Source organism: Pan paniscus, chromosome 20 (assembly GCF_029289425.2).
Source record: "Pan paniscus chromosome 20, NHGRI_mPanPan1-v2.0_pri, whole genome shotgun sequence".
NCBI classification, from domain to species: domain Eukaryota; kingdom Metazoa; phylum Chordata; class Mammalia; order Primates; family Hominidae; genus Pan; species Pan paniscus.
Genome location: NC_073269.2, coordinates 7,818,532 through 7,844,110, shown reverse-complemented (window position 1 = coordinate 7,844,110; position 25,579 = coordinate 7,818,532). Strand labels below are relative to the sequence as shown.

The following is a 25,579-nucleotide window of genomic DNA, read 5'->3' as shown; positions in this document are numbered from 1 at the left end:
GCACGCCTGCATATGTATGCCTGTACATGCACGTTCATATCTGTGTGTATGCCTGTGCACGTGTCTATGTGTGTGAATGTGCACTCACGTGTGCACGTGAATATATGCATGTATGTGTATGCCTGCGCATGCATGTTCATGTCTATGTATGCGTGCTTGCACGCACATGTACAGGTCTGCAAGCATGCATGCATACGTGTGCACGCCTGTGCACATGTGCGTGCATATATATATGAGCATGCATGCATGTGTGCAAGCATGTGTGTGTGTGTGCAGGGGCTGGCAGCTCCCTGCAGGCGCAGGGCCACGGCGGGAACGAGGTTAGGGTTGTCAGACGCTCACTTAGGAGGATTTCCTAGAACAGCTTGTCCTGGATGGAAATAGTCTGGCTTAGACTCCACCCCCGGCCGCCACATCCCTGCAGACACCGCTAGAGCTTCCTGAGATGGGGCCAGCGGCAGCCAGGGCAGGGCAGGAAGGAGGGGGGAGCGCAGCTCAGGCACCGCGAGAAAGAATAAGCTGGCAGGCTCCCGGCAGGCTCTACAGACACTGACTCTGCACCCTGCCTCCAAGCATACTCTGTCTGTTCAGCAGGCATGCCTGGGACCCCTGTGGGACCTCCCTGTTCAGCCAGCGGGCATGTGCGTCCCCCGCCCATCTCAGTGGCCATCTTTCCTCTCAGGGAACACATCCATACGCCCCTCCCCGCATCCTGAATGCCCCATCTGAGAATATTGACTGTAAGGAGGACGCAGGCCCGAGGGCTCCCCCGTCAGAGCTTCCTCCTGTCTGTTTAACACACACGCCCATCTGACCTCCTGTCTGTATTTGACAAAAGGCCCTCATCACCCCGACGGAGCAGCCATTTGTTTGCTCAACAAACAAGCCCATCTCCCACTGAAATGCCAGCTCCCCCAGGGGGCCAAGGCCCACTCTTGCTGGGTCTCTAGGGTCTGGGGTCAGGAGGGGCCCTACACAGAGTGTGTGGAGTGTTCAGAGGCCCCGATGCAGGGCATGAATCTGATGAGGATAGCAGTGACCACTGGGCGTTGACAGTGCACCAAGGTCTCCTCTGGGCCCTGTGGACATTTGGGACCGGATCATTCTCTAGGGTGGGGCCATCCTGAGCACTGCAGGGTGCTAAGCGGTGTCCCTGGACCCAATCCATGCCAGGACCACCCTGCAGTCGTGACAACCACACATGTCCCCAGATGTCACCCAGTGTCCTCTGGGGGCAGGATCACCCCTAGGTAAAACCCCCTGTCTTAGAGGATTCCACGGACCCCCAAGAGACTCTGCGTCTCATGATCCTCTGCCCTGCTGAGGTCCCAGGAGGCTGCACACATTGAAATCCACACCTTGAGTGGGGAGGGAGAGAGGAGGTGAGTCCCAGGAGCTGGGGGTCCCCCTGGTTTACACACCGTCTGCCACACTAGGAGTTTATTCCGTTGTGAGCAGGGAGCAGACTTTTTTATTTTTCTTTTTTTTTTTGAGACAGGGTCTCACTCTGTTGCCCAGGCTGGAGTGCAGTGGTGCAATCATAGCTTACTGCAGCCTTGACCTCCTGGGCTCAAGCGATCCTCCCAAACTCAGCCTCTCGAGTAGCTGGGAAGACAGGCACACGCCACCATGTGCAGCTAATTTGGTATTTTTTTGTAGAGACAGGGTTTCCCTATGTTATCAAACTACTAGGCTCAAGCGATCCTCCAGCCTTGGCCTCCCAAAGTGCTGGGATTACAGGTGTGAGCCACCACACTCAGCCTCAATTTTTTTCTACATAATTAATACAGGTTTCCCAGCCTCAGCACTGTAGACATTGGGGCTGGCTCGTTCCCTGGGGAGGGGCTGTCCTGGGCACTGCAGGGTGCTGAGCAGCGTCCCTGGCCTCGACCCACTCCATGTCAAGAGCTCTCCCAGTTGTGACAACCACAGATGTCCCTAGACACCGGCCAGTGTCCCTGGGGGTGGGGCAGCATCGCCCTGGGTGAGGACCTTCTGTGAAAGCACTAGCCTCCTCTCTTAATGTGGTCCTCACAGCTGCCCTGTGCAGAGCTTACAGGAGCTGCGCCCATTTCACAGATGTGGAGGCTGAGGCCTGATGGGGGACGTCACTCACCTAAGGCCATAGAGCCAAGGGGGGGTGGAGGTGGAGGTGGAACCCAACTCTGTCCCTCCCCAGGCCACGTTGCACTAGCCTCCACCCTGGGGTTAAAAAAAGGGATGGGCGGGCCGGGCTCGGTGGCTCACACCTGTCATCCTAGCACTGTGGGAGGCCGAGGCAGGTGGATCACTTGAGGTCAGGAGTTTGAGACCAGCCTGGCCAACATGGTGAAACTCCATCTCTACTAAAAATACACAAATTAGCTGGGCATGGTGGCGGGCGCCTGTAGTCCCAGTCCCAGCTATTTGCGAGGCTGAGGCAGAAGAACTGCTTGAATCTGGAAGGCAGAGGCTGCAGTGAGCCGAGATCATGCCACTGCACTCCAGCCTGGGCAACAGAGCGAGATTCTGACTCAAAAAAAAAAAAAAAAAAAAAGGGATGGGAAGCCCGGGGTGACAGCAGAGGAGAGGAATGGATGGGGGCTGCCTGCCCCGCCCTGTGTAATAACCGCCTGTGGACGGGACCTTTGTCGCCTTCAAGGGGGAGCTACACAAGCAGCAAAAACAAAGCACAGTGGGGGCTGCTCGAAGGCACCTTCCCTCCACCCCACGCAGCCGCGTAAGCAGGGAGGCCTCGGGAGGAGGCAGCCAGGAGAAAGGGCCTGGCCCAGGCCCCAAGCGGGCAAAGCCTAGAGGCTGGAATGTGGGGCCTGGAGGTGTGGGGTGGGGGTCTTGCCTGGCATGGGGCTGGCATGATCCCCCCAGGCCTCTGTGAGCCTCAGGGTTGGGGACTGGCTGAGCACTGCCCAGGAGAAAAGGCCCCGAGGCCCGCCAGAGGAAGGCAGAGCTGCTCTAATCAGCTTAACCCCCTTAATGAGCGGCTAATTGGGGGCTGTCTAGACAGGAAGCTGGAAAGGGCGGGGAAGAGGGGGGAGGATGCCGAGGAGGAGGAGGAGCATCCCAGGGTGGTGGCCAGGGGCCAAGGGCACCTTGGGGAGAGACCCTGCCTGCCTGGGTTCCTGTTTTGTGTCTTCCCTCTGCGGAGGCACCCGGCTTGGGACAGCTTTGCAGGCTGCAACAATAAGCCTGGCCCTCCCCGTGGCCCCGGCCCCTCCGGCCCTCCCCGTGCCCCCGGCCTCTCCAGCCCTTCCCGTGCCCCCGGCCCCTCCGGCCCTCCCCGTGCCCCTGGCCCCTCCGGCCCTCCCGGTGCCCTCCGCCCCTCCGGCCCTTCCTGTGCCCCCGGCCCCTCTGGCCCTTCCCTTGGGCCCCTCTGGCCCTTGCCTCGGTCCACCAATGAGGTTACAGCTGGGCCCCATTGGGAACCTCAGGAACCCCGCTCCAGCCCAGGGGCCAGGCCTGTTCCGAGGCGTCCCCCTTGGGACTTCAGAGGCTGCGAAATGTTTACCGATGCAGGCCACAGCGATGGGGAGAGGCCCAGGAAGCACTGGGCATAAGCTCGGGGCTCTGCCCCTTCCTTGCTGTGGGACCTTTGGGCCTCAGTTTCCCCACTTGTCAACTGAGGGCCAGGGGCAGCCCTGATCTCACAGAGTGTTGCCGGGGAGGGGAAATAACCCGGCTTAGGACATCACAGATGCCCCATAAAACAAAGAGAGCAAGGTACCCTGAGTGGGGCCGCTGGGAACGGCCACGTGGTTCCATGTCCCTGTGCACCCGCTTGCCGCTGGGGTGACCTGGAGCAGGTGATGTCATCTCTTTGAGCCTCAGGGTTTCCCTCTGCAAAATGAGGTGCCTGCCAGGCACCTCCGCAGGGCTGTCTGGGACTAAAATGTTGGGAAGGGACATAGAGAAAAAGCAGCCAGCCGGGTGTGGTGGCTCACACCTGCCATCCCAACACTGTGGGAAGCAGAGGCAGGAGGATGAGCCCAGGAGTTTAAGACCAGCCTGGGCAACACAGGGAACTCTGTCTCTACAAAAAGTACAAAAAATAGCCAGGTGTGTTGGCAAGTGCCCATAGTCCCAGCTACTTGGGAGGCTGAGGAAGGAGGATGGCATGAGCCCAGTGGGCGGTGATCGCACCACTGCACTCCATCCTGGGCGACAGAGCAAGTCACTATTTGGGAAAAACAAAACAAAACAAAACAAAACAAAACAAAAAAGGCCGGGCGCAGTGGCTCACGCCTGTAATCCCAGCACTTTGGGAGGCCGAGGCGGGCGGATCACCTGAGGTCAGGAGTTCGAGACCAGCCTGGCCAACAGGGTGAAACCCCATCATTACTAAAAACACAAAATTAGCCGGGTGTGGTGGAACTCCTGAGGTCAGGAGTTCCAGACCAGACTGGCCAACATGGTGAAAACCCGCCTCCGCTAAAAATACAAAAATTAGCCAGCCGTGGTGGCGGGCACCTGTAATCCTAGCTATTCGGGAGGCTGAGGCGCGAGAATCGCTTGAACCTGGGAGGCAGAGCTTGCAGTGAGTCAAGATCGCGCATTGCACCCCAGCCTGGGCGAGCGACAGAGAGGGATTCCGTCTCAAAAAAAAAAAAAAAAGAGTGGCCCAGACCAGGGGCCACGCACCTTCTCCCCTCTCCGTTTAGGTGCTTTGCATATGCCGCTGGCTATATTATAGGGGAGATTCTGCCCGCAAGAGACCTTTGGCCAGGTCTGGGGACATTCACGGTTGTCACCACTGGGGGGTGCTCCTGACACGGAGTGGGTGGAGGCCATGAACTCTGCACAGCACCCAACAGTGCCCAAGACAGCCCCGCCCCAGAGGATGGTCTGGCCCCAAACATCCACAGTGCAACTCCTCAAACCACGATTCTCCCTGCTGGGAATGCCCTCCCATCATCTTCCCTGCGGATAAATCCACTTAAATCATCCCGGTTGTAGCTTAGCCGCGAATTAATAATAAACCCGGCTCTCACGGCCCAAGTGCGTGCTTTACGTAAAGTCCAGCCCTGGGCCACGGGTGTTAAAATTCTTCTGGTGTTTGGCCGGGCGCGGTGGCTCACGCCTGTAATCCCAGCACTTTGGGAGGCCGAGGCGGGCGGATCACGAGGTCAGGAGATCGAGACCATCCTGGCTAACACGGTGAAACCCCGTCTCTACTAAAAATACAAAAAAATTAGCCGGGCATGGTGGTGGGCGCCTGTAGTCCCAGCTATTCGGGAGGCTGAGGCAGGAGAATGGCATGAACCCAGGAGGCGGAGCTTGCAGTGAGCCGAGATTGCACCACTGCACTCCAGCCTGGGCGACAGAGCAAGACTCTGACAAAAAAAAAAAAAAAAAAAAATTCTTCCAGTGTTTTCTCTTCACTGGGATATCAAGGTAGAGTTTTTTGAGATGGAGTTTCGCTCTTGTTGCCCAGGCTGGAGTGTAATGGCACAATCTCGGCTCACTGCACCCTCCACCTCCTGGGTTCAAGTGATTATCCTGCCTCAGCCTCCCGGGTAGCTGGGATTACAGGTGCCCACCACCACACCCGGCTAATTTTGTGTTTTTAGTAATGATGGGGTTTCCCCCTGTTGGCCAGGCTGGTCTCGAACTCCTGACCTCAGGTGATCTGCCTGCCTCGGCCTCCCAAAGTGCTGGGATTACAGGTGAGCCTCTTTTTTTTTTTTTTTTTTTTTTTTGAGACAGGGTCTTTCTCTGTTGCCCCGATGGAGTGCAGTGGCATGATCATAGCTCAGGGCAGCTTTGACCTCCCGTCTTGAGCAATCCTCCCACCTCAGCCTCCCAAGGAGCTGGGACTACAGGTGTATGCCACTATGTGATGTTATTATTTTTTTTTTTAAGTAGAGATGGGATCTTGCCACATTGCTAGGATTACAGTTGTAAGCCACTGCACCCGGCCAGCAACCTGATCGTATAGCAGAGGAAATTGAGGGGCAGAGAGGTTAAGGAACCTGCGAAATGTCACACAGCTGGAGAAGAGGAGAAGCCAGTTGCCCGAGCTCCTCACTGCTCTGTCAGCCTGATTCTCCTCCTTGGGGAAGGCCTCCCTTTTCTTCCAAGTTCTATCAGGGTCCTCTTGTTCCCCCTGACTGTCTTCTGTGCCTCCTACTCTGGGCTGTAGTCACCTGAATAAAAACCCATCTCCCTCACTAGGCTGTTAGCCCCTGGAAGGTAGGGACAAGAGTGGGTTGGATCATCTCTGTGTCCCCAGGGCCTCAGGTAGGGCCAGCACACAGGAGGGCTTTACACTGAGGATGAAACCCTCAGGAGGGGGCCGGGTGCAGTGGCTCACGCCTGTAATCCCAGCACTTTGGGAGGCCGAGATGGGCGGATCACGAGGTCAGGAGATCGAGACCATCCTGGCTAACACAGTGAAACCCCGTCTCTACTAAAAATAGAAAAAATTAGCCGGGCGTGGTAGTGGGTGCCTGTAGTCCCAGCTACTCGGGAGGCTGAGGCAGGAGAATGGCATGAACCCGGGAAGCGGAGCTTGCAGCGAGCTGAGATGGCGCCACTGCACTGCAGCCTGGGCGACAGAGCAAGACTCTGTCTCAAAAAGAAAAAAAAAAAAAAAAAGAAACCCTCAGGAGGGAGTGAGTTTGCCATCCCCTGAGGTAATCAAGTGGAAGCTGCAGGAGCACAGACCTCCTCTGACATTCCCTGCTAGCTCTGCGATTCCCAATCACAGAGCAGAAGCTGGTGGGGGCTTCCTCTTTGTCCTCCCCCATTGCTACCACCTCTTTCCCCAGTGGAAGGGGTTGCCAGTGAGCAGCCGGGCAGAAAAGTCAGACTGAGCTCCAGAGACTCTGACATTTCCTCTCTCTTAAAATGTTTTCTTTTTGAGTTTTCTCAGTTGAAAGCTAGATTCTTTATTTTCCACCTTTCTCCTCTCCTAATAAATAGACTTAAAGCTACAATTTTTCCTCTCAGGGTTGCTTTGGCTCATCGCAGAGGTGGTCTTTCACTTTAAGTAGCGTGCAGTTTACATTCTGACAGCCTCATCAATTACAGAGTTAATGAGAAGTGACGGCTGGGTGTGGCGGCTCACGCCTGTAATCCCAGAACTTTGGGAGGCCGAGGCGGGCGAATCACCTGAGGTCGGGAGTTCGAGACCAGCCTGACCAACATGGTGAAACCCCGTCTGTACTAAAAATAGAAAAAATTAGCCGGGCATGGTGGTGCATGCCTGTAATCCCAGTTACTTGGGAGGCTGAGGTAGGAGAATTGCTTGAACCAGGGAGGCTGAGGCTGCAGTGAGCGGAGATCGCGCCATTGCACTCCAGCCTGGGCAACAAGAGCGAAACTCCATCTGAAAAGAAAGAAAGAAAGAAAGAAACAAAGAAAGAAAAAAGAAAGAAAGAAAGAAAGAAAGAAAGAAAAGAAAGAAAGAAAGAAAGAAAGAAAGAAAGAAAGAAAGAAAGAAAGAAAGAAAGAAAGACACCCCAGAGAGGACCCTTCTGAAGACAGAAAAGCAAGAGGATAAAATCTTCCTAGAAAACGACGCCACGGGAATGGAGACCCTACAGAAAGGAGACGAGTCTCCTGCAGAACCAGAAGATCCCATGGAGATGGGAACCTGGTTAAAAAAAAAAGTAACTTCAAGAAGGACCCCAATGAGAAGGGATCCGGCATCTCAAGACCTTCTAGAGGGGAAGAGGACAAACAGGGTCCCTACAGACGAGGGATTCTATGACAGATCCCAGGAGGAGGCGACCTGTTGATCAGAGTCACTACTGAGTCCATCCTGCAGCTCGGGGGCCCCACAGAGATGTGGCACTCAGGGCCGGAGGGCAGGAGAGTCAGGCAGGGGACAGTCTCTGCCCTCCTTCGCCGCAGCGGAACCAAAGAGATCCGAGAACGCGAACCCGGACCGTACTTCCAGCCAAGCGCAGCTCGGGACTACAATTCCCAGGAGGCCCCGCGGCTCCAGGCCGGCTTCCTGCCCCGCGGCGCCCGCGCAGTGGCTGCCGGAAGACGTAGTTCCCGCCGCGGTAACTCAGACCGGAAGGCGGGCTCCGCCCCCGCCACCAGTCCTACCTCCTTCCATGTCCTCCGTCCAGTTGCGGCTGCTACTCGTGGGCGAGCTGGGCGAAGTGTAGTAATCGCCGCCAGGGCTCGTGTCCACGTCTTCCTCCATCGAGCCCGATTTGTGCCGCTTGCTCCTTATGGACGAGGGAAGGGGAGAGGGTGGTTACCAGGGAGACGCGGGGCGGGGGGCGCGACGGCGGGCTTTGCTACTTCCGGTCCTTAAGTGGGCGGGGCGAGGGAGGTAGTATCGCGAGACATCGCGGGAGCCGCGGGCGTTCAGCCCGTTCCCTACGAACGCCTGTTCCAACCTGTCCATTGCTTGGATGGGACACGCGGGCCAGAGGCAGGGAGGGACTCAGCAGAGGTCGGACACCAAGCTAGCATGGTGGAGACCAAAACCCAGGCAGCCTGGCTAATCCCCTGGCCACTTGTAGTCCTCAGAACTGCCTGTTAGGGGTATGATCCCATTTTATGGATGGGGAAACTGAGGCACACACAATGTGACCTGCTCGAGGTCACAAAGCATATCTCAGCAACAACCTGTGTCTGCATTCTTCTGGGTGGGGAGGGTCCTAAGGGCTGGCTGAGCCGGCAGGACTTGAGGCTGGGGGAGCCCACGGTGGGCTGTCAGGGCTAGGGGAAGAGGCACGTGGGGCTGGCTGGATTTTGAAGGATGAGTAGGAGTTTCTCAGGCCAGGTGAATCGTGAAAAGAGGTATTCCAGGGAGAGGAATGAGTCAGCTCGGCCCAGAGGGGATGGGTTGATGAATGGGGTCGTGAAATGCCCAGAGGTGGGGACCTGGGTACTTACCCACTGGAGGAGGTGCTGGGCAGCGTTCTTCTGAGGCCAGTGCTGGCTGGGTTCAGGTCATATGCCAGGTGCCCCTGCAGCTCCCCCAGGGAGAAGTTGGGTCCTGTTCCGGTCACCACGGGTGCTGCAGAGGGTGACAAAGGAGAGTGAGGCAGGAAGCAGTGCCCAGTGCTGTGGTGTGCTTTAGAGAGGTAGGGAAAGCCACTGGGTGCAGTCCAAAGGGGGACCCCCTTCCCATATTGGCCCGGTTCCTAGGGTGGCTGAAACCAGTTTTATTCTATGGATCAGAGGACCAAGGCCATGGGGAGAGGCCAAGAGCACACTGTGAGGCAGAGGCGTAGCCAAAGCTGGAGGCCCAGCTCTGCTGATCTGGACAGGGAAGGTGTCAGTCAGGGCTAAAGAAGGACAGCGCCCAGGACTCGCCGGGGTGGGATTCAGACGGTGTGTGATGGAATGTGCTGGGTCCCCAGCAGGTCAGTGGGGAAAGCAAGGGGACAGGAGGAGCAGGGTCCTTTGGGGTCTCCTGGGACAGGACAGTTGAGGCCCCAGGGAGGAGGAGGGATGCTGGGGCAGAAGGTTCCTTAGTTGCCATCCAGCATTTAGATTCTGTTTCCTGGAGAGGTGGCAGGGAGCCGTGACCTTGCGCTCTGGGAAGGGCCTGGCCACCTCCCTTTCTAGGAATCTTGGCTTAGTGACACAGGGGGTTGTCTGGAAAGGACAAGGAGTAGGGTGAGGGGGGTGGGCTCTTTCCTCCCTGCGGCCCCCTCCCCTCTCCAAGACCCAGCTCGGGGCTGACGGGAACACTCACTCCGGGACACTTGGATGAGCTCAGTGACGCTGAACACGCCGGAGGTGACAAAGCTCTCCTGGAAGTCGGTCGTGTCTGGAACAGGAAGACAGCGGGGTCAGTAGGCTGAGCTGGGCCTGTTTCCCTTCCCCACACTCCAGGGCTGCCTGGACTCCTGGGGGCTGGCCCGAGCCTGGGCGTTCCCCCTGTCCATCCCATGCTGTGGGGGAATGACAGCTCCAGTCTGATGGGGAAGGCCCCGTGGGGGGTCCTTGTCCAGTGTGGGCCTTTACACAGCCTTCATCCGGGTTCCCCCATGCTGTGGAATGCTGCATTCAAGTGAAAAGCAGGCCGGGCACAGTGGCTCATGCCTGTAATCCCAGCACTGTGGGAGGCCGAGGCAGGAGGATTGCTTGAGCTCAGGACTTCAAGACCAGCCTGGGGAACACAGTGAGACCCCATCTCTATAAAAAGTGTTAAAATTAGCCAGGTGTTGTGGTCTGTGCCTGTAGTCCCAGCTACTCAGGAGGCTGAGGCTGGAGGATCACTTGAGCCTGGGAGGTGGAGGCCGCAATGAACCATTGTTGTGCCACTGCACTCCAGCCTGGGAAACAGCGACACCCTCTCTTAAAAAACGAGTGGAGCCGGGTGTGGTGGCTCACGTCTGTAATACCAGCACTTTGGGAGGCTGAGGCAGGAGGATCACAGGTCAGGAGATTGAGACCATCCTGGCTAACACAGTGAAACCCTGTCTCTACTGAAAATACCAAAATTAGCCCGGTGTGGTGGCGGGCACCTGTAGTCCCAGCTACCTGGGAGGCTGAGGCAGGAGAATGGTGTGAACCCGAGAGGTGGAGCTTGCAGTGAGCCGAGATTGCGCCACTGCACTCCATCCAGCCTGGGCAACAGAGCAAGACTCCGTCTCAAAAAAAAAAAAAAGAGCGGAAAGCGGAGGCCTCGGCTCACATCGGCTCCATCACCTGCCTCGGTGTGTGATCTGGGGCAGGTCACTTTCCCTCTCTCAGCCTCCAAGTTTCCCTAATGCAAAAGTGAAACCATCAATCCCATCATCGGGATTGTCGTGAGATCTGTATCCAACTGCCTGGGAGGGGCAGCTGGCTTGCTTTGCACACTGTCACCCTTCGAGATACTCTGGCTTCTTGTTCTTCTCCCCTTCAGACTAGGAGGTCCGTGTGGGCAGGGATGTCTGTCTGCCCCGACCCTGCAGTGTCCTTCGTGCCTAGACCAGAGCTTGGCACCCAGCAATGGGTCAGTTAAAATGGGGGGTTGAATGGGGGGCCCACAAGCCGCAGTTAAATCCCCCAGTGTCCCCAGCATTGCTCCTACCTAATATCAAAGGAAGGGAGACTGTCCTCTCGACTGGAGTGGTTTGGACCCATTTCACAGATTTGGAAATCGAAGTTGTCCCCGAGAGGTCGGGAGCCTTGGCCAACCTCAGACAGCTTGGGGACAGCCCTGTCCTGCCCTCGGACGCCTTTGTAGGAGGGATTCATGGACTCAACAGGCGTTTACTAAGCATCCACAGTGTCTGATTCTGAGCTGGGCCCCGGCACAGCAGGAGATGATACAGACTGAAGCAGTTGCCCCCGTGAGACTCAAAGTCCAGTGTGAGCGACAGACAGCAGCCAAGATTAATAGGTCAGCAAAAGTCCACGAGTGTTCCTAGCAGCACTGTTCACCACAGCTCAAACTGGAAAGCCACCCAAATGTCCCTTCAAAAGATGAAGAGATAAACACAGCGTGGTCTAGCCACACACTGGAATAGGACTCAGCCGTGAAAAGGATGCAGGGCGTGGTGGCTCATGCCTGTAATCCCGGCACTTTGGGAAGCTGAGGTGGGTGGATCTCGTGAGCTCAGGAGTTTGAGATCAGCCCGGGCAACATGGCGAAACCCTGTGTCTACAAAAAATACGAAAATTAGCTGGGTATGGTGGCTTGTGCCTGTAGTCCCAGCACTTTGGGAAGCTGAGGCAGGTGGATCACTTGAGCCCCAGAGTTTGAGACGGGCCTGGGCAACATGGCGAAACCCCATCCTTACAAAAAGTACAAAAATTAGCTGGGCGTGGTGGTGCACACCTGTAGTCCCAGCTACTTGGGAGGCCGAGGCGGGAGGATCGCTCGAGCCCTGGAGGTTGAGGCTGCAGTGAGCTATGATTGCACCACTGCACTCCAGCCTCGGGGACAGAGCAAGACCCTGTCTCAAAAAAAAAGAAGAAGGAAAAGAAAAAGAATGAGGCCTTGGGCTGGGCGCAGTAGTGGTAGCTCACACCTGTAATCCCAGCACTTTGGGAGGCTGAGGCGGGTGGATCACCTGAGCTCAGGGGTTCAAGACCAGCCTGGCCAACATGGTGAAACCCCATCTCTACTAAAAATACAAAAATTAGCCGGGCATGGTGGCGGGCACCTGTAGTCCCAGCTACAGACCGAGATCGCGACATTGCACTCCAGCCTGGGCATCAGAGTGAGACTTCATCTCAAAACCAGTAAATAAATAAAAATAAAAGAACGAGGCTCTGACAGGCTACAACATGGATGCACCTTGAGGACATCACTCAGTGAGGGACGCCAGAGACAAAAGGCCACACAGTGTGTGATGCCCTTTCTTTCTTTCTTTCTTTCTTTCTTTCTTTCTTTCTTTCTTTCTTTCTTTCTTTCTCTCTCTCTCTCTCTCTCTCTCTCTCTCTCTCTCTCTGTCTTTCTTTTCTTTTCTTTTCTTTTCTTTTTTGAGACGGAGTCTCACTCTGTCGCCCAGGCTGGAGTGCAGTGGCGCAATCTTGGCTCACTGCAACCTATGCCTCCCAGGTTCAAGCGATTCTCCTGTCTCAGCCTCCCAAGTAGCTGGGATTACAGGTACCTGCCACAGTGCCTGTCTAAATTTTGGATTTTTAATAGAGACGGGGTTTCACCATCTTGGTCCGGCGGGTCTCGAACTCCTGACCTCATGATCCACCCACCTTGGCCTCCCAAAGTGCTGGGATTACAGGCGTGAGCCATTTCTCTGAAATGTCCAGGACAGGCCAAGCCACAGAGACAGGAAGGGGATGCGTGGGCACCAGGGCTGGGAGAGGAGACAGGGAGTGGCGGCTGATGGGGATGGGGTTTCTTTTAGGGGGGATGAAATGTTCTGGAATTAGGCCAGGCTCGGCGGCTCACATCTGTAATCCCAGCACTTTGGAAGGCTGAGGCAAGAGAATCACTTAAGGTCAAGAGTTCGAGACCAGCCTGGCCAACATGATGAAACTCCATCTCTACTGAAAATACAAAAAATGAGCCGGGTGTGGTGGCGTGTGCCTATGATCCCAGCTACTTGGGAGGCTGAGCCATGAGAATTGCTTGAACCAGGAAGGTGGAGGTTGCAGTGAGCCGAGATTGCGCCACTGCACTCCAGCCTGGGGGTAAAAAAAAAAAAAAAAAAAAAAAGGTTCTGGAATTAGATAGAGGTGAATGTACTTAGTGCACTTTGACTTGGACACTTAAAAATGGCTAAAATGATACATTGTACATCATGCACATTTTACTACAAATTAAAAGCTCATTAAGTCAAATGCGAGGTCCATCAGCCTGTGGTAAGGCAGGCGGCTGGTGGGGAACTAGCTAGGGTGGGAAGAGAGGCTATTTTACACCCAGGGCTCAGAGAAAGCCTGACCGAGATGGTGGCATTTTACAGACCTCAAGATGAGACTGGATAAGAGGAAGGAACTTGTTAAAATCTGCAAAGCTCCGAGAACAGCGCCTGGCAACCGCCCCGTGACTGTTGGCTTCTCCGATGGGGATGATGTTTCATCACCTCCCTGAGGGCCACGATGTTCCCGGCACTGGGAACAGCCCGTGCAAAGGCCTCCGGGTAGAAATGCACTTGGCAAGTTGCAGGCCAGCAGGGTTGGAGTGGAAAGAGCCAGAGAGCCTGGTCGGTTTGGAGGTGGGACAGGCTCTTGGCTTTTGGGTGGCGGTGGGAGCAGTTCCTCTCCCGGCCCCCAGGGGGCAGCACGGGCTGCAGGGAGCTCAGGGCTGTGTCCAGTTCTGCAGACCCAAACCCCCGCCAGTCCCCCTGTTACAATCTTTCTTTTTTAGAGACAGAGTTTTGCTCTGTTGCCCAGGCTCGAGTGCAGCGGTGCAATCATAGCTCACTGCAGCCTCGAACTCCTGGGCTGAAGTGATGCTCCTGCCTCAGCCTCCCAAGTAGCTGGGACTACAGGCAGGCATCACCACCCTTGGCTAATTTTTGTATTATTATTATTACTTTTTGTAGAGATAGGGTCTTGCTATGTTACCCAGGCTGGTCTCAAACTCCTGGGCTCAAGCGATCCTCCCACCTCAGCCTTCCAAGTAGCTGGGATTACAGGCATGCACCTCCATGCTTGGCTAATGTGTGTGTGTGTGTGTGTGTGTGTGTATGTATATATATATATATATATTTTTTTTTTTTTTTGGGTAGAGATAGGGTCTTGCTATATTACCCAGGCTGGTCTTGAACTCCTGGGCTCAAGCGATCCTCCCGCTTCAGCCTCCCAAAGTGCTGGGATTGCAGGCGTGAGCCACCGCACCCGGCCCCCTGTTACAGTCATTTGCTGAGTGAACGCAGTGAACCAACCCTGCCTCGCGCTGGGAGGTTCAGGGCCACGCATTCTGAAGAGGACAGAGCGGTGGCCCCCGAGCGTCCAGGAGAAGTGGCCAGAGCCATTTCCTGCTGACCCAGCTGGCCAGCTGGTGTCAGCACGCCCCCTCCGCCTCCCCCCACCGGGGTTTCCTGTTTGTGCAGCGCCTGCTCAGCTCCATCTCTGGGGGACTCCCTGGCGAGCTGGGAGGACGTGATTTCCTCTACCAGACGCCCAAGCTCCCCAGGGGACCAGGCCAAGCGCCGCTGCCCCCACCTCCCTCCAACATCTGGCTTGGAGAGAGGCGTCTGGGGATCACAGGAGGCCGAGGAGGACCCGGGTCACAGACGGAGGAGTCACCGGGGGCCAGTGAGGAGTGGCCTCAGGCCTGTGAACCTCCGAGAACCTTCCAGGCTCCCTGTGCATGCCTGTTCCTGTCCTTCCAAGAAGGACGCCTCACCCACTCGCTTTCTCTTCCTTCCTTCTTTTCCTTTCCTTTTTTTTTTTTGAGACAGTCTCACTCTATCCCCCAGGCTGGAGTGCAGTGGCGTGATCTCGGCTCACTGCAACCTCCGCCTCCTGGGTTCAAGCAATTCTCCTGCGTCAGCCTCCCGTGTCCTCCTAGTACAGATGGGGTTTCGCCATGTTGGCCAGGCTGGTCTTGAACTCCTGACCTCAGGTCATCCACCTGACTCGGCCTCCCAAAGTACTGGGATTACAGGTGTAAGCCACTGCGCCCTGGCCCCTTCCTTCTTTTTCTTTTCTTTTTTTTTTTTTTGAGACGGAGTTTTTACTCTTGTTGCCCAGGCTAGAGTGCAATGGCGCGATCTCAGCTCACTGCAACCTCTGTCTCCCGGGTTCAAGCAATTCTCCTGCCTCAGCCTCTCGGGTAGCTGGGATTAGAGGCATGTGCCTCCACGCCTGGCTAATTTTTGTATATTCAGTAGAGACAGGGTTTCTCCATGTTGATCAGGCAAGTCTCAAACTCCTGACCTCAGGTGATCCACCCACCTCAGCCTCCCAAAGTGCTGGGATTACAGGCGTAAGCCCCCGCACCCGGCCCTTCTTTTTCTCTCTCTCTTTCTTTTCTTTCTTTCTTTCCTTCTTTCTTCTTCTTTTTTTTTGACAGAGTCTCACTGTGTCGCCCAGGGTGCACAATCTCGGCTCACCACAACCTCTGCCTCCTGGGTTCAAGCGATTCTCCTGCCTCAGCCTCCCGACTAGCTGGGATTATAGGTGTGTGCCAACATGCCCGACTAATTTTTGTATTTTTAGTAGAGACAGGGTTTCACCATGTTGGTCAGGCTGGTCTTGAACTCCTGACCTCAGGTGATCCACCTGCCTTGGCCTCCCAAAGTGCTGGGATTACAGGCGTGAGCCACCGCACTCGGCCCCTTCCTTCTTTTTCATCTCTCCTCCTTCCTCTCCCCATATATCCTCTCTTGTCTTCTTCTCTCTGCTTCATCCCTCCCTCTCTCCTTCTTTTCTTTCTACAAGTATTTATTGAGCACCCACTCTGCATCAGGCCCCATTCTAAGCCCTGAGGGCACAACAGAGATCTAGACAGACAAAGCCTCTGCCCTGGAGGAGGTGACATTCCACTGGGGAGATGAGCAGACACCCGTGCAGTCACTAAACAACTAAGCAAATCCATAGGCAATCACTAACTTCCTCTGAAGGAAAGAAAACAGAGGGCTGAGACTGAGGGTAGCCAGGCTGGGCGCGGTGGCTCATGCCTGTAATCCCAGCACTTTGGGAGGCCGAGGTGGGTGGATCACAGGGTCAGGAGATCGAGACCATCCTGGCTAACACGGTGAAACCTGTCTCTACTAAAAGTACAAAAAAGTAGCCAGGTGTGGTGGTGGGCGCCTGTAGTCCCAGCTACTCGGGAGGCTGAGGCAGGAGAATGGCGTGAACCTTGGAGGCGGGGCTGGCAGTGAGCCAAGATTGCGCCATTGCACTCTAGCCTGGGCCACAGAGCCAGACTCTGTCTCAAAAAAAAAAAAAGATTGAGGGTAGCCAGAGGCTGCTTATGCTGAAGGGGTTTAGGGTAGACCTCTCTGAGAAGGGGGCATTTGAGCTGAGACCAGGGGAGATCTGGAGAGAACAAGCGAGCAGTTAGTTGGCTGTTTAGACAGAGGTAACAGAATGTGCAGCGGCCCTGAGGCAGGACTGGGTCTGGTGCACTGGAGGAATGGCGAGGAGGTCTGTGTGGCTGGGAGTGGACGACGGGGAGAGAGGGAGGAGGGGAGGACAGGGCAGGGATGGGACAGGTTGTGCAGGGCCTTGTGGGCCACAGGGAGGACCTGGGCTTTTACCCCAAGAGAGGTGGGAGCCGTGGATGGCTGTGCGCAGAGGAGGGACGGGCCCTGACTTGGGGGCTCACAGGCGTCCTCTGGCCATAGTGAGAGGGACAAATGGTGGGGGCCAAGGGCAGGAGCTGGGGGCTAGGATGGAAGTGACTGCTCTGGTCTAAGTGAGGTAAATTTTCCCACTTCCTATCCCTACAACATAGAATTACACTGTCCTACCCATCTATTAGACACCCCATGAGGGCTGGGTGTGGTGGCTCACACCTATGATCCCAGCGCTTTGGGAAGCCAAGACAGGAGGATCACTTGAGCTCAGGAGTTTGAGACCAGTCTGAGCAACATAGTGAGACTCTGTCTCTACAAAAACATTTAAAAAAAATTTTAAAAAGCCAGGCACGGTGGCTCATGCCTGTAATCCCAGTACTTTGGGAGGCCGAGGTGGGTGGATCACGAGGTCAGGAGTTTGAGACCAGCCTGGCCAACATGGTGAAACCCCATCTCTACTAAAAATACAAAAATTAGCCAGCTGTGGTGGCACACACCTGTAATCCCAGCTACTCAGGAGGCTGAGGCAGGAGAGTTGCTTGAACCCAGGAGATGGAGGATGCAGTGAGCCGAGATTGCGCCACTGCACTCTAGCCTGGGCGACAGAGTGATACTCCATCTCAAAAAAAAAAAAAAAAAAAAAAAAAAAAGCCAGGCACGGTGGTGCACACCTGTAGTCCCAGCTACTTGCGAGGCTAAGGCAGGAGGATCGCTTGAGCCCAGCTGGTCCAGGCTGCAGTGAGCTAGGATGGTGTCACTGCACTCCAGCCTGGGCAGCAGCGTGAGACCGTTTCTAAGACAAACAAACAGGCCAGGCACGGTGGCTCATGCCTGTAATCCCAGCACTTTGGGAGGCTGAGGTAGGTGGATCACCTGAGGTCAGGAGTTCAAGACCGACCTGGCCAACATGGTGAAACCCCGTCTCTACTAAAAATACAAAAATTAGCCGGGTGTGGTGGCAGGCACCTGTAATCCCAGCTACTTGGGAGACTGAGGCAGGAGAATCACTTGAACCCGGGAAGCGGAGCTTGCAGTGAGCTGAGATTGTGCCACTGCACTCCAGCCTGGGTGACAGAGCGAGACTCCATCTCAAAATAAATAAATGAATGAAAACAAAACAAAACAAACAAAAACCCTCAAACGTCCCATGGGACTGTAGAACCCTCCGGGGTCTCCCATGGGGTGAGCACCTCAGAGCCCAGAAGCTGGGAGCTCAGAGTCGTGGGTTCCAACCCAGCTCCCTGGTAGCCCCTGGACAGGCCCCTTAACCTCTCCGAGCCTCAGTCTGCTCATCTGTAAAACGAGTGGTGCCAAGCAAATGATTCCCAAATAAAAGACGAGGACAGGGCTGTGCCCTCCGCCCTTCACCGCCACACTGCCCCCAGGCTCACCCAGCGTGATGGGCTTGCTGTCCTCCTGGTCAGAGCCCATCCCTGTCCGGGGACTGCCGCTTTGCTCTGCGTCTGCAAAGAGAGGGAAGAAACACTGGTGACGTCACAGAGACCCCACCCCAGGAGCAGATGAAGTGTCGATGCTGGTGGCCCCAGTCCTGGGCTGGGCCAGTGCTGTGGAGACAGACAGTGGCCCCGAAACACACCCAGGCCCTGGGGTCTCTCTTTGGGCCCTTCCCTTGGCTGCTGCCCTAGAGGGTCACAGACATCTGGCCAGGCACCCTGCAGACACCAGCTAGGCCCTGTGAGCGCCAGTGTACCCATATGTTGGGTAAGCCCTCCGCTTCTGCAGGGGCGGCTCAGTCGTGGGTAAGAACTTAGACATCTGGAATCTTAACAGACTGATGTTCAAATCCCAGCTGTGCCGCTTTCTTGCTGTGCGACCCTGAGCAAGTCGCTTGCCTTCTCTGAGCTTCATCTGTAAAATGAAGTTCAGGCCGGGCACGGTGGCTCACGCCTGTAATCCTAGCACTTTGGGAGGCCAAGGGAGGCAGATCGCCTGAGGTCAGGGTCAGGAGTTTGAGACCAGCCTGGCCAACATGGTGAAACCCCATCTCTACTAAAAGTACAAAAACTAGCCAGGTGTGGTGGTGCGCACCTGTAATCCCAGCTACTTGGGAGACTGAGACAGGAGAATCGCTTTGGCCTCGGAGGCGGAGGTTGCAGTGAGCCAGGATTGCACCACTGCAGTCCAGTCTGGGCGACTGGAGTTGGAGGCCAGCCTGAGCAACACAGCAAGTCCCCATCTCAGAAAATGAAATTAAGCAACAACAAAAAAATAAAACAAAACGGCCAGGCACGGTGGCTCACACCTGTAATCCCAGCACTTTGGGAGGCCAAGGCAGGAAAATCACTTGAGGTCAGGAGTTGAAGACCAGCCTGGCTAACATGGCAAAACCCCATCTCTATTAAAAATATAAAAATTAGCCGGGCATGGTGGCACGCTCCTGGAATCCCAGCTACTCAGGAGGCCGAGTCAGGAGAATCGCTTGAACCCGGGAGGCAGACGTTGCAGCAAGCGGAGATCATGCCTCGCACTCCAGTCTGGGCGACAAGAGCAAGGCTCCGTCTCAAAATAAATAAAATAAAATAAATAAAACAAAATAAATAAAATAAAATGAGGTTCAGTCATTCAGCCCCGCCATAGCCCTATGCAGGAGGTCTATCACTATGTCCGTTTTACAGATGGGGAAACTGAGGACCAGAGAGGTGAGTCCTGGAGACGTCACGTCCCTTAGCCTCAGCCTCTGCCCCTGTAGTCCCAGGGACCCGGCTGTTAGTCCTGGGTTGCCATTCAGGGACCCCAGAGAGAGGAGGCTGAGGGGTGGTCTCTCTGATGGCGACGACCCCACTGCCTGCCCGGCTTGGGTGCTCCCTCTGCCCCGGCGCCCGCCCCTCCATCTTATCTAAAAATAATTAGGTTCCTTGGCAGACGCGCAGGCAGACAGACGCTGAGCTCAGCGTTATCGGCTCTGGCAGCCTGGATGCAGGACGAGTCACATCCGCCCCCTCTGGAGCCCTGACCCCTCCACGGAGGGCTGAAGCTGCGGGGCAGGTGGACAAGCCCAGCCAGGCAGACCCCCCTCCCCAGCCCCACCCATGGATCACCCAGGTCAAAGACGAAGGTGGCAGGAACCAACGTCGAAAGCCGCAGGAAGAGAATCACGCCCCTCCTGCCCACCCACCAGACCCCAAGGCCAGGACGCAATCGCTGTGTGACCTCAGGCAAGTCGCCTAACTGTCCTGAGCCTGTTTCTCATCTTCCACGTGGGCACAAACACTGCCCAGGCCTTAGCAGAGCTGGGAGGCAGTGAGGAGAGGATACTCCTGAAGCACTTGAGGGCATCTGGAGACCTCAATCACGAGAGAGTCCGCCCCGTTATTACTTTCTTCTATTTTATTTATTTATTTTTATTTTTTTGAGACAGGGTCTCACTCTGTCTCCCAGGCTGGAATGCAGTGGTGCGATCGCGGCTTGCTGTAACCTCCACCTCTCGGGTTCAAGTGATTCTCCCGCTTCAGCCTCCAGAGTAGCTGAGATTACAGGTGCGTGCCACCACGCCTGGCTAATTTTTGTATTTTTAGTAGAGATGGAGTTTCACCATGTTGGTCAGGCTGGTCTTGAACTCCTGACCTCAAGTGATCTGCCCGCCTCGGCCTCCCAAAGTGCTGGGATGACAAGTGTGAGCCACCATGCCTGGCTGTATCCACTTCATAAACAAGGAAAGCTGCAGGTCAGAACCACGAGCAATGTTCTCCCTCCCAGGCCCTGTGATGGCCTTTTTCACCAGGGTTATTTTATCCACAGTTTTGTGCTGGGATCAGACACCTGAGCCAAGTACTGTCTCCAAGACCCCCCGGGTCTTTGTGCTCCTGAGAAGGTCACTTTCCTTTTTTTTTTGAGACGTAGTCTCGCTCTGTCGCCCAGGCTGGAGTGCAGTGGCATGATCTCGGCTCACTGCAACCTCTGCCTCCCGGGTTCACGCCATTCTCCTGCCTCAGTCTCCTGAGTAGCTGGGACTACAGGCGCCCGCCACCACGCCCGGCTAATTTTTTGAATTTTTAATAGAGACGGGGTTTCACCGTGTTAGCCAGGATGGTCTCGATCTCCTGACCTGGTGATCCGCCCGCCTCGGCCTCCCAAAGTGCTGGGATTACAGGCGTGAGCCACCGCGCCCGGCCTCACTTTCCTTTCAAGGCCTGAGTTTCTTCATCCGCAAAATGAGATGATGATTAAGCCAGGGGCAGTGGCACAGTGGCTCACGCCTGTAATCTCAGCACTTTGGGAGGCCGAAGCGGGAGGATCGCTTGAGGCCAGGAGTTTGAGACCAGCCAGGGCAACATAGTGAGACCCCGTTTTTACAAAAAATACAAAAAAACAGTCCAGGTGCAGTGGCTCACTCCTGTAATCCCAGCACTTTGGGAGGCCGAGGCGGGCAGATCACTTTGAGCTCAGGAGTTCGAGACCAGCCTGATCAACATGGTGAAACCCCGTCTCTACCAAAAATACAAAATTAGCCGGGCATGGTGGTGCATGCCTGTAATCCCAGCTACTCGGGAGGCTGAGGCAGGAGAATCGCTCGAACCCCGGAGGCGGAGGTGCCAAGATCGCGCCATTATTGCACTCCAGCCTGGGCAACAAGAGCAAAACTCCATCTCAACAAAAAAGAAAAAAAAATTAGCCGGGCATCGTAGCAGGCACCTGTAGTCCCAGCTACTCAGGAGGATCACTTGAGCCTGGGAGGTCAAGGGTGCAGTGAGCTGTGATCATGCCACTGCACTGCAGCCTGAGTGACAGAGCAAGACCTTGTTTTAAAAAAATAAATGGAGACCACTCTCAGGGATGCTGTGGGAATGATCAAAGCAATGATATTTCCTAGCGCACGGAGCCTCTGGAGTTAGCTTGGCGCTGTGCTAATGGCTGTGCACACACCGTGTGTCCAGCACCCACTGATTGCCAAGACCAAGGATGCCATGAACAGCACAGGAGCAGGGCCCGGTGCCTCAGTTTCCTCGTCAGGAAACAGAGGAGCAGACAAGAGAAGCCCTTCCTCCAGCTAGGCTGCCCCAGCCGTGGCCATCTGGGCCGGACAGCAGCCGAAGGGAGTGTGCCCAGCTCGGCCCCAAGCCCTGCAGTCGATCCCAGGCTGGGGCAGCCAGCGGCCCCTCGGAGCTGGCCAGTTCCCTTTGGACTGTCTCAAGGCTGGGCACTGGTGGCCATGACGTTGGGAAGGACCCAGCCTGGGCAGCCGGCCGTCCGGGCTCCAGGCCGTGGGCACAGGACCCTCTTCCGGAACCAGAGCCCACACAGACTCAGCAGGCTGCAGTGCCCAGCTGGCGTCTCAGCAGGCCGCAGTGCCCAGCTGGCATCCGGGTGTTTCCCTGGGAAGGGAGAATGTTTCTTGGGCACCTAGTAAGTGTCAGGCCCCACGGTGGCTCCCAGCATGAGCTTGCGAATCGGGCAGCCAGGGAGCGGGGCCTCGGATGCATCCGCGCCTCACTCTTCGCATCTGTGAAATGGACACAACTATAGCACCCCCCTCTTGGAAGCTGTTTATGAGGGACAAGATGGTAATGAATGAAACATTGGCTGGGTGCGGTGGCTCACGCCTGTATTCCCAGCACTATGGGAGGCCAACGCGGGTAGATTACTTAAGGTCAGGAGTTCAAGACCATTCTGCCCAACATGGTGAAACCCCGTCTCCACTAAAAATACAAAAATTAGCTGGGCGTGGTGGTGGGCACCTGTAATCCCAGCTACTCGGGAGGCTGAGGCAGGAGAATCTCTTGAACTCGGGAGGCGGATTTTGCAGTGAGCCCAGATCAGGCCAATTGCACTCTAGTCTGGGCGACAGAGTGAGACTCCATCTCAAAAAAAAAAGGTGATGAATGAATTATTAATAAAACTCCCAGAACCATGGCTGCCATAGTGAGCGCTTCACCAGGCAGAGGGCAGCTTCACTACTATTGCTATTTGATTAATATCGCTATTGGTACTGTCTTTGATGGTGTTATTTTGTATCTTTTTTTTTTATTTTTTTATTTTTTATTTTATTTTTTTTTGAGATGGAATCTCGCTCTTGTTCTCTTGTTGCCAGGACTGGAGTGTGGTGGCACGATCCAGCTCATTGCAATCTCCGCCTCCCGGGCTCAAGCAATTCCCAGCCTCCCAAGTAGCTGGGATTACAGGCACGCGCCACCACGCCCACACGCCTAGCTAATTTTTGTTGTATTTTTAGTAGAGATGGGGTTTCACCATGTTAGCCAGGCTGATCTCTTTTTCTTCTTCGTTTTTGAGACAGGATCTTGCTCTGTCACCTGGGCTGGAGTAAGGTGGCACAATCACGGCTCACTGCAGTCTTGAACTCCTGAGCTCAAGCCATCCTCCTGTCTGAGCTTCCCAAGTAGCTGGGGCCCCAGGTACACGCCACCACATCTGGCTAATTTTTGTATTATTTGTAGATACGGGTTTTCGCGATGATGCCCTAGCTGGTCTGGAAATCCTGGGCTCAAGCGATCCACTCTCTTTGGTCTCTCAAAGTGCTGGGATTACAGGTGTGAGCTACCACGTCCAGTCTCTTTTCTTGCCTTATTGGTCTGGCAGAACTTCCAGTACAATGTTCAATAGAAATGGGGAAAGTGGTGTCCTTGTCTTGTTCCTGATCTCAGGAGAAAACATCCAGCCTCTCACCACTAAGTACGGGGTTAGCTGTGGGGTTTTGTAGCTCCCTTTCTTGGGTTAAGGAAGTTTTCTTCTTTTCCTATAGTCCTAGGAATTTATGTGTTTTTTAATTAAATTAAATTTTTTTTTTTGGAACGGAATCTCGCTCTGTCGCCCAGGCTGGAGTGCAATGGTGCGATCTCAGCTTGCTGCAGCCTCTGCCTCCCGGGTTCAAGCCATTCTCCTGCCTGAGCCTCCTAAGTAGCTGAGATTACAGGTGTGTGCCACCTGTAATCTAATTTTCTAATCTAATTTTAATTAGCCCAGCTAATTTTTGTATTTTTAGTAGAGATGTGGTTTCACCAAGTTGGCCAGGCTGGTCTCAAACTTCTGACCTCAAGTGATCCGCGTGCCTCAGCCTCCCAAAGTGCTGGGATTACAGGTGTGAGCCACCGTGCTCGGCCTAATTTTGTTTTTGAGACAGGGTCTTGCTCTGTCACCCAGGCTGCAGTGCAGTGGCACAATCATGGCTCACTGCAGCCTGGACCTCCTGGGCTCCAGCAATCCCCCCACCTCAGCCTGTCGAGTAATTGGAACCATGGGTGAGCACCACCATGCCTGGCCAAAATTAGTTTAGTTTTAAAAATAATATGCTATAAATCTATGCCATCTCATTTTAATTTTTAATTTAATTTCTTATTGTGGTAAAATACGCATAATATTTACCATTTGAACCAACTTTCCATGCACAGCTTTAGTGACATTAAATACATTCCAATGGCCATGCAGCCATCGCCACCATCCTCTCCAGAACTTTCTACTCTTCCCAAACTGAAACTCTGTCCCCATGAAACACTCACTCTCCGTCCCCTCCCCAGCCTCCGACACCCCCGACCCCGCCAACCTACTTTCTGTCTCTATGAATCTGACGACTCTAGGGACCTCCTAGGAGTGGACTCGCAGTATTTGTCCTTCTGTGTCCGGCTTTTCTCAATTGAGCTTAATGTCCTTAAGGTTCACCCGTGTGAGTAGCCTGGTCAGAATCTCCTTCCTTTTTATTTGGCTGCCTCATCTTATGTATTTATGTATTTATTTATTTAGATGGAATCTTGCCGTGTTGCCCAGGCTGGAGTGCAGTGGCACAATCTCGGCTCACTGCAACTTCCGTCTCTTGGTTTCAACCAAATCTTCTGCCTCAGCCTCCTCAGTAGCTGGGACTACAGGCTCCTGCCACCACACCTGGCTAATTTTTGCATTTTTAGTAGAGACAGGATTTTGCCATGTTAGCCAGGCCAGTCTTGAATTCCTGACCTCAAGTGATCCTCCTGCCTCGGCCTCCCAAAGTGCTGGGATTACAGGTGTGAGCCACCGCACCCAGCCAGCCGTCTCATTTTAAATCATCTCTGAAACCTGGGAATAGTTCTCAACCACCTGCTGACCATTCTTCCATCATTTGGCTCCTGGAAACTCCTCATGTTCTACAGCCATCAGTACAAGGGTCAGAGCCACATATGACTTTTTACATTTAAGTTAGCTACACTGAAATAAAATTAGGCGGGGCGTGGTGGCACATGCCTGTAATCTCGGTACTTTGGAAGGCCAAGGCAGGAGGATCACTTGAACCCAGGAGTTCCAGACCAGACTGGGCACCATGGCGAGACCCTGTCTCTACAAAAAATACAAAAGTTAGCTGGGTGTAGTGGCATGCCTGTAGTTCCAGCTACTCGGGCAGCTGAGGTGGGAGGACTGCTTAAGCCTGGGAGGTGGAGGTTGCAGTGAGTTATGATGGAGCCACCGCACTCCAGCTTGGGTGACAGAGCGAGACTATGTCTCAAAAAAAAAAAAAAAGAAAAGAAAATTAAATTTTAAGTTGCTCAGTTGCACAAATCACATTTCAAGCACCAAAGAGCCACACGTGGCTGGTGGTGACCAAGTTGGACAGCACAGAATATTCTGCCATCAGCGAGGAATATTCTAGTGCACTGTGTGGCCCTGGCTGCTTCCATGAAAAACTGGAAGAAAAGAAAAAGAGGTGGCCGGGCACGGTGGATCACGCCTGTAATCCCAGCACTCTGACAGGCCGAGGCAGGCGGATCATGAGGTCACGAGATCGAGACCATCCTGGCTAACATGGTGAAACCCCATCTCTACTAAAAAAAAAATACACACACACACAAAAAAATTAGCCGGGCGTGGTGACAGGTGCCTGTAGTCCCAGCTACTTGGGAGGCTGAGGCAGGAGAATGGCGTGAACCTGGGAGGCAGAGCTTGCAGTGAGCCGAGATTGTGCCACTGCACTCCAGCCTGGGCGACAGAGCGAGACTCCATCTCAAAAAAAAAAGAAAAAGAAAAAG

The 25,579-nt window shown here is 54.7% G+C and overlaps 1 protein-coding gene across 10 annotated transcripts in view; it reads right to left on the bottom strand.

Moving 5' to 3' along the window:
• NFIC (nuclear factor I C) overlaps positions 1 to 25,579 on the bottom strand; it is a 112,209-nt gene that overhangs the window by 23,962 nt on the left and 62,668 nt on the right. For 7 of the 10 annotated variants that reach the window (XM_063599769.1, XM_034945087.4, XM_063599770.1 and 4 more), the window contains exons 3-6: positions 18,005 to 18,076; positions 9,662 to 9,736; positions 8,854 to 8,977; positions 8,053 to 8,177 (exon numbers count right to left, since the gene is read on the bottom strand). In XM_063599769.1, the coding sequence (XP_063455839.1) occupies positions 8,053 to 8,177; positions 8,854 to 8,977; positions 9,662 to 9,736; positions 18,005 to 18,076 (396 nt within the window). The remainder of the gene's footprint in view (positions 1 to 8,052; positions 8,178 to 8,853; positions 8,978 to 9,661; positions 9,737 to 18,004; positions 18,077 to 25,579) is intronic. The other 3 variants (XM_063599773.1, XM_063599768.1, XM_063599772.1) reach the window with 1 other exon arrangement.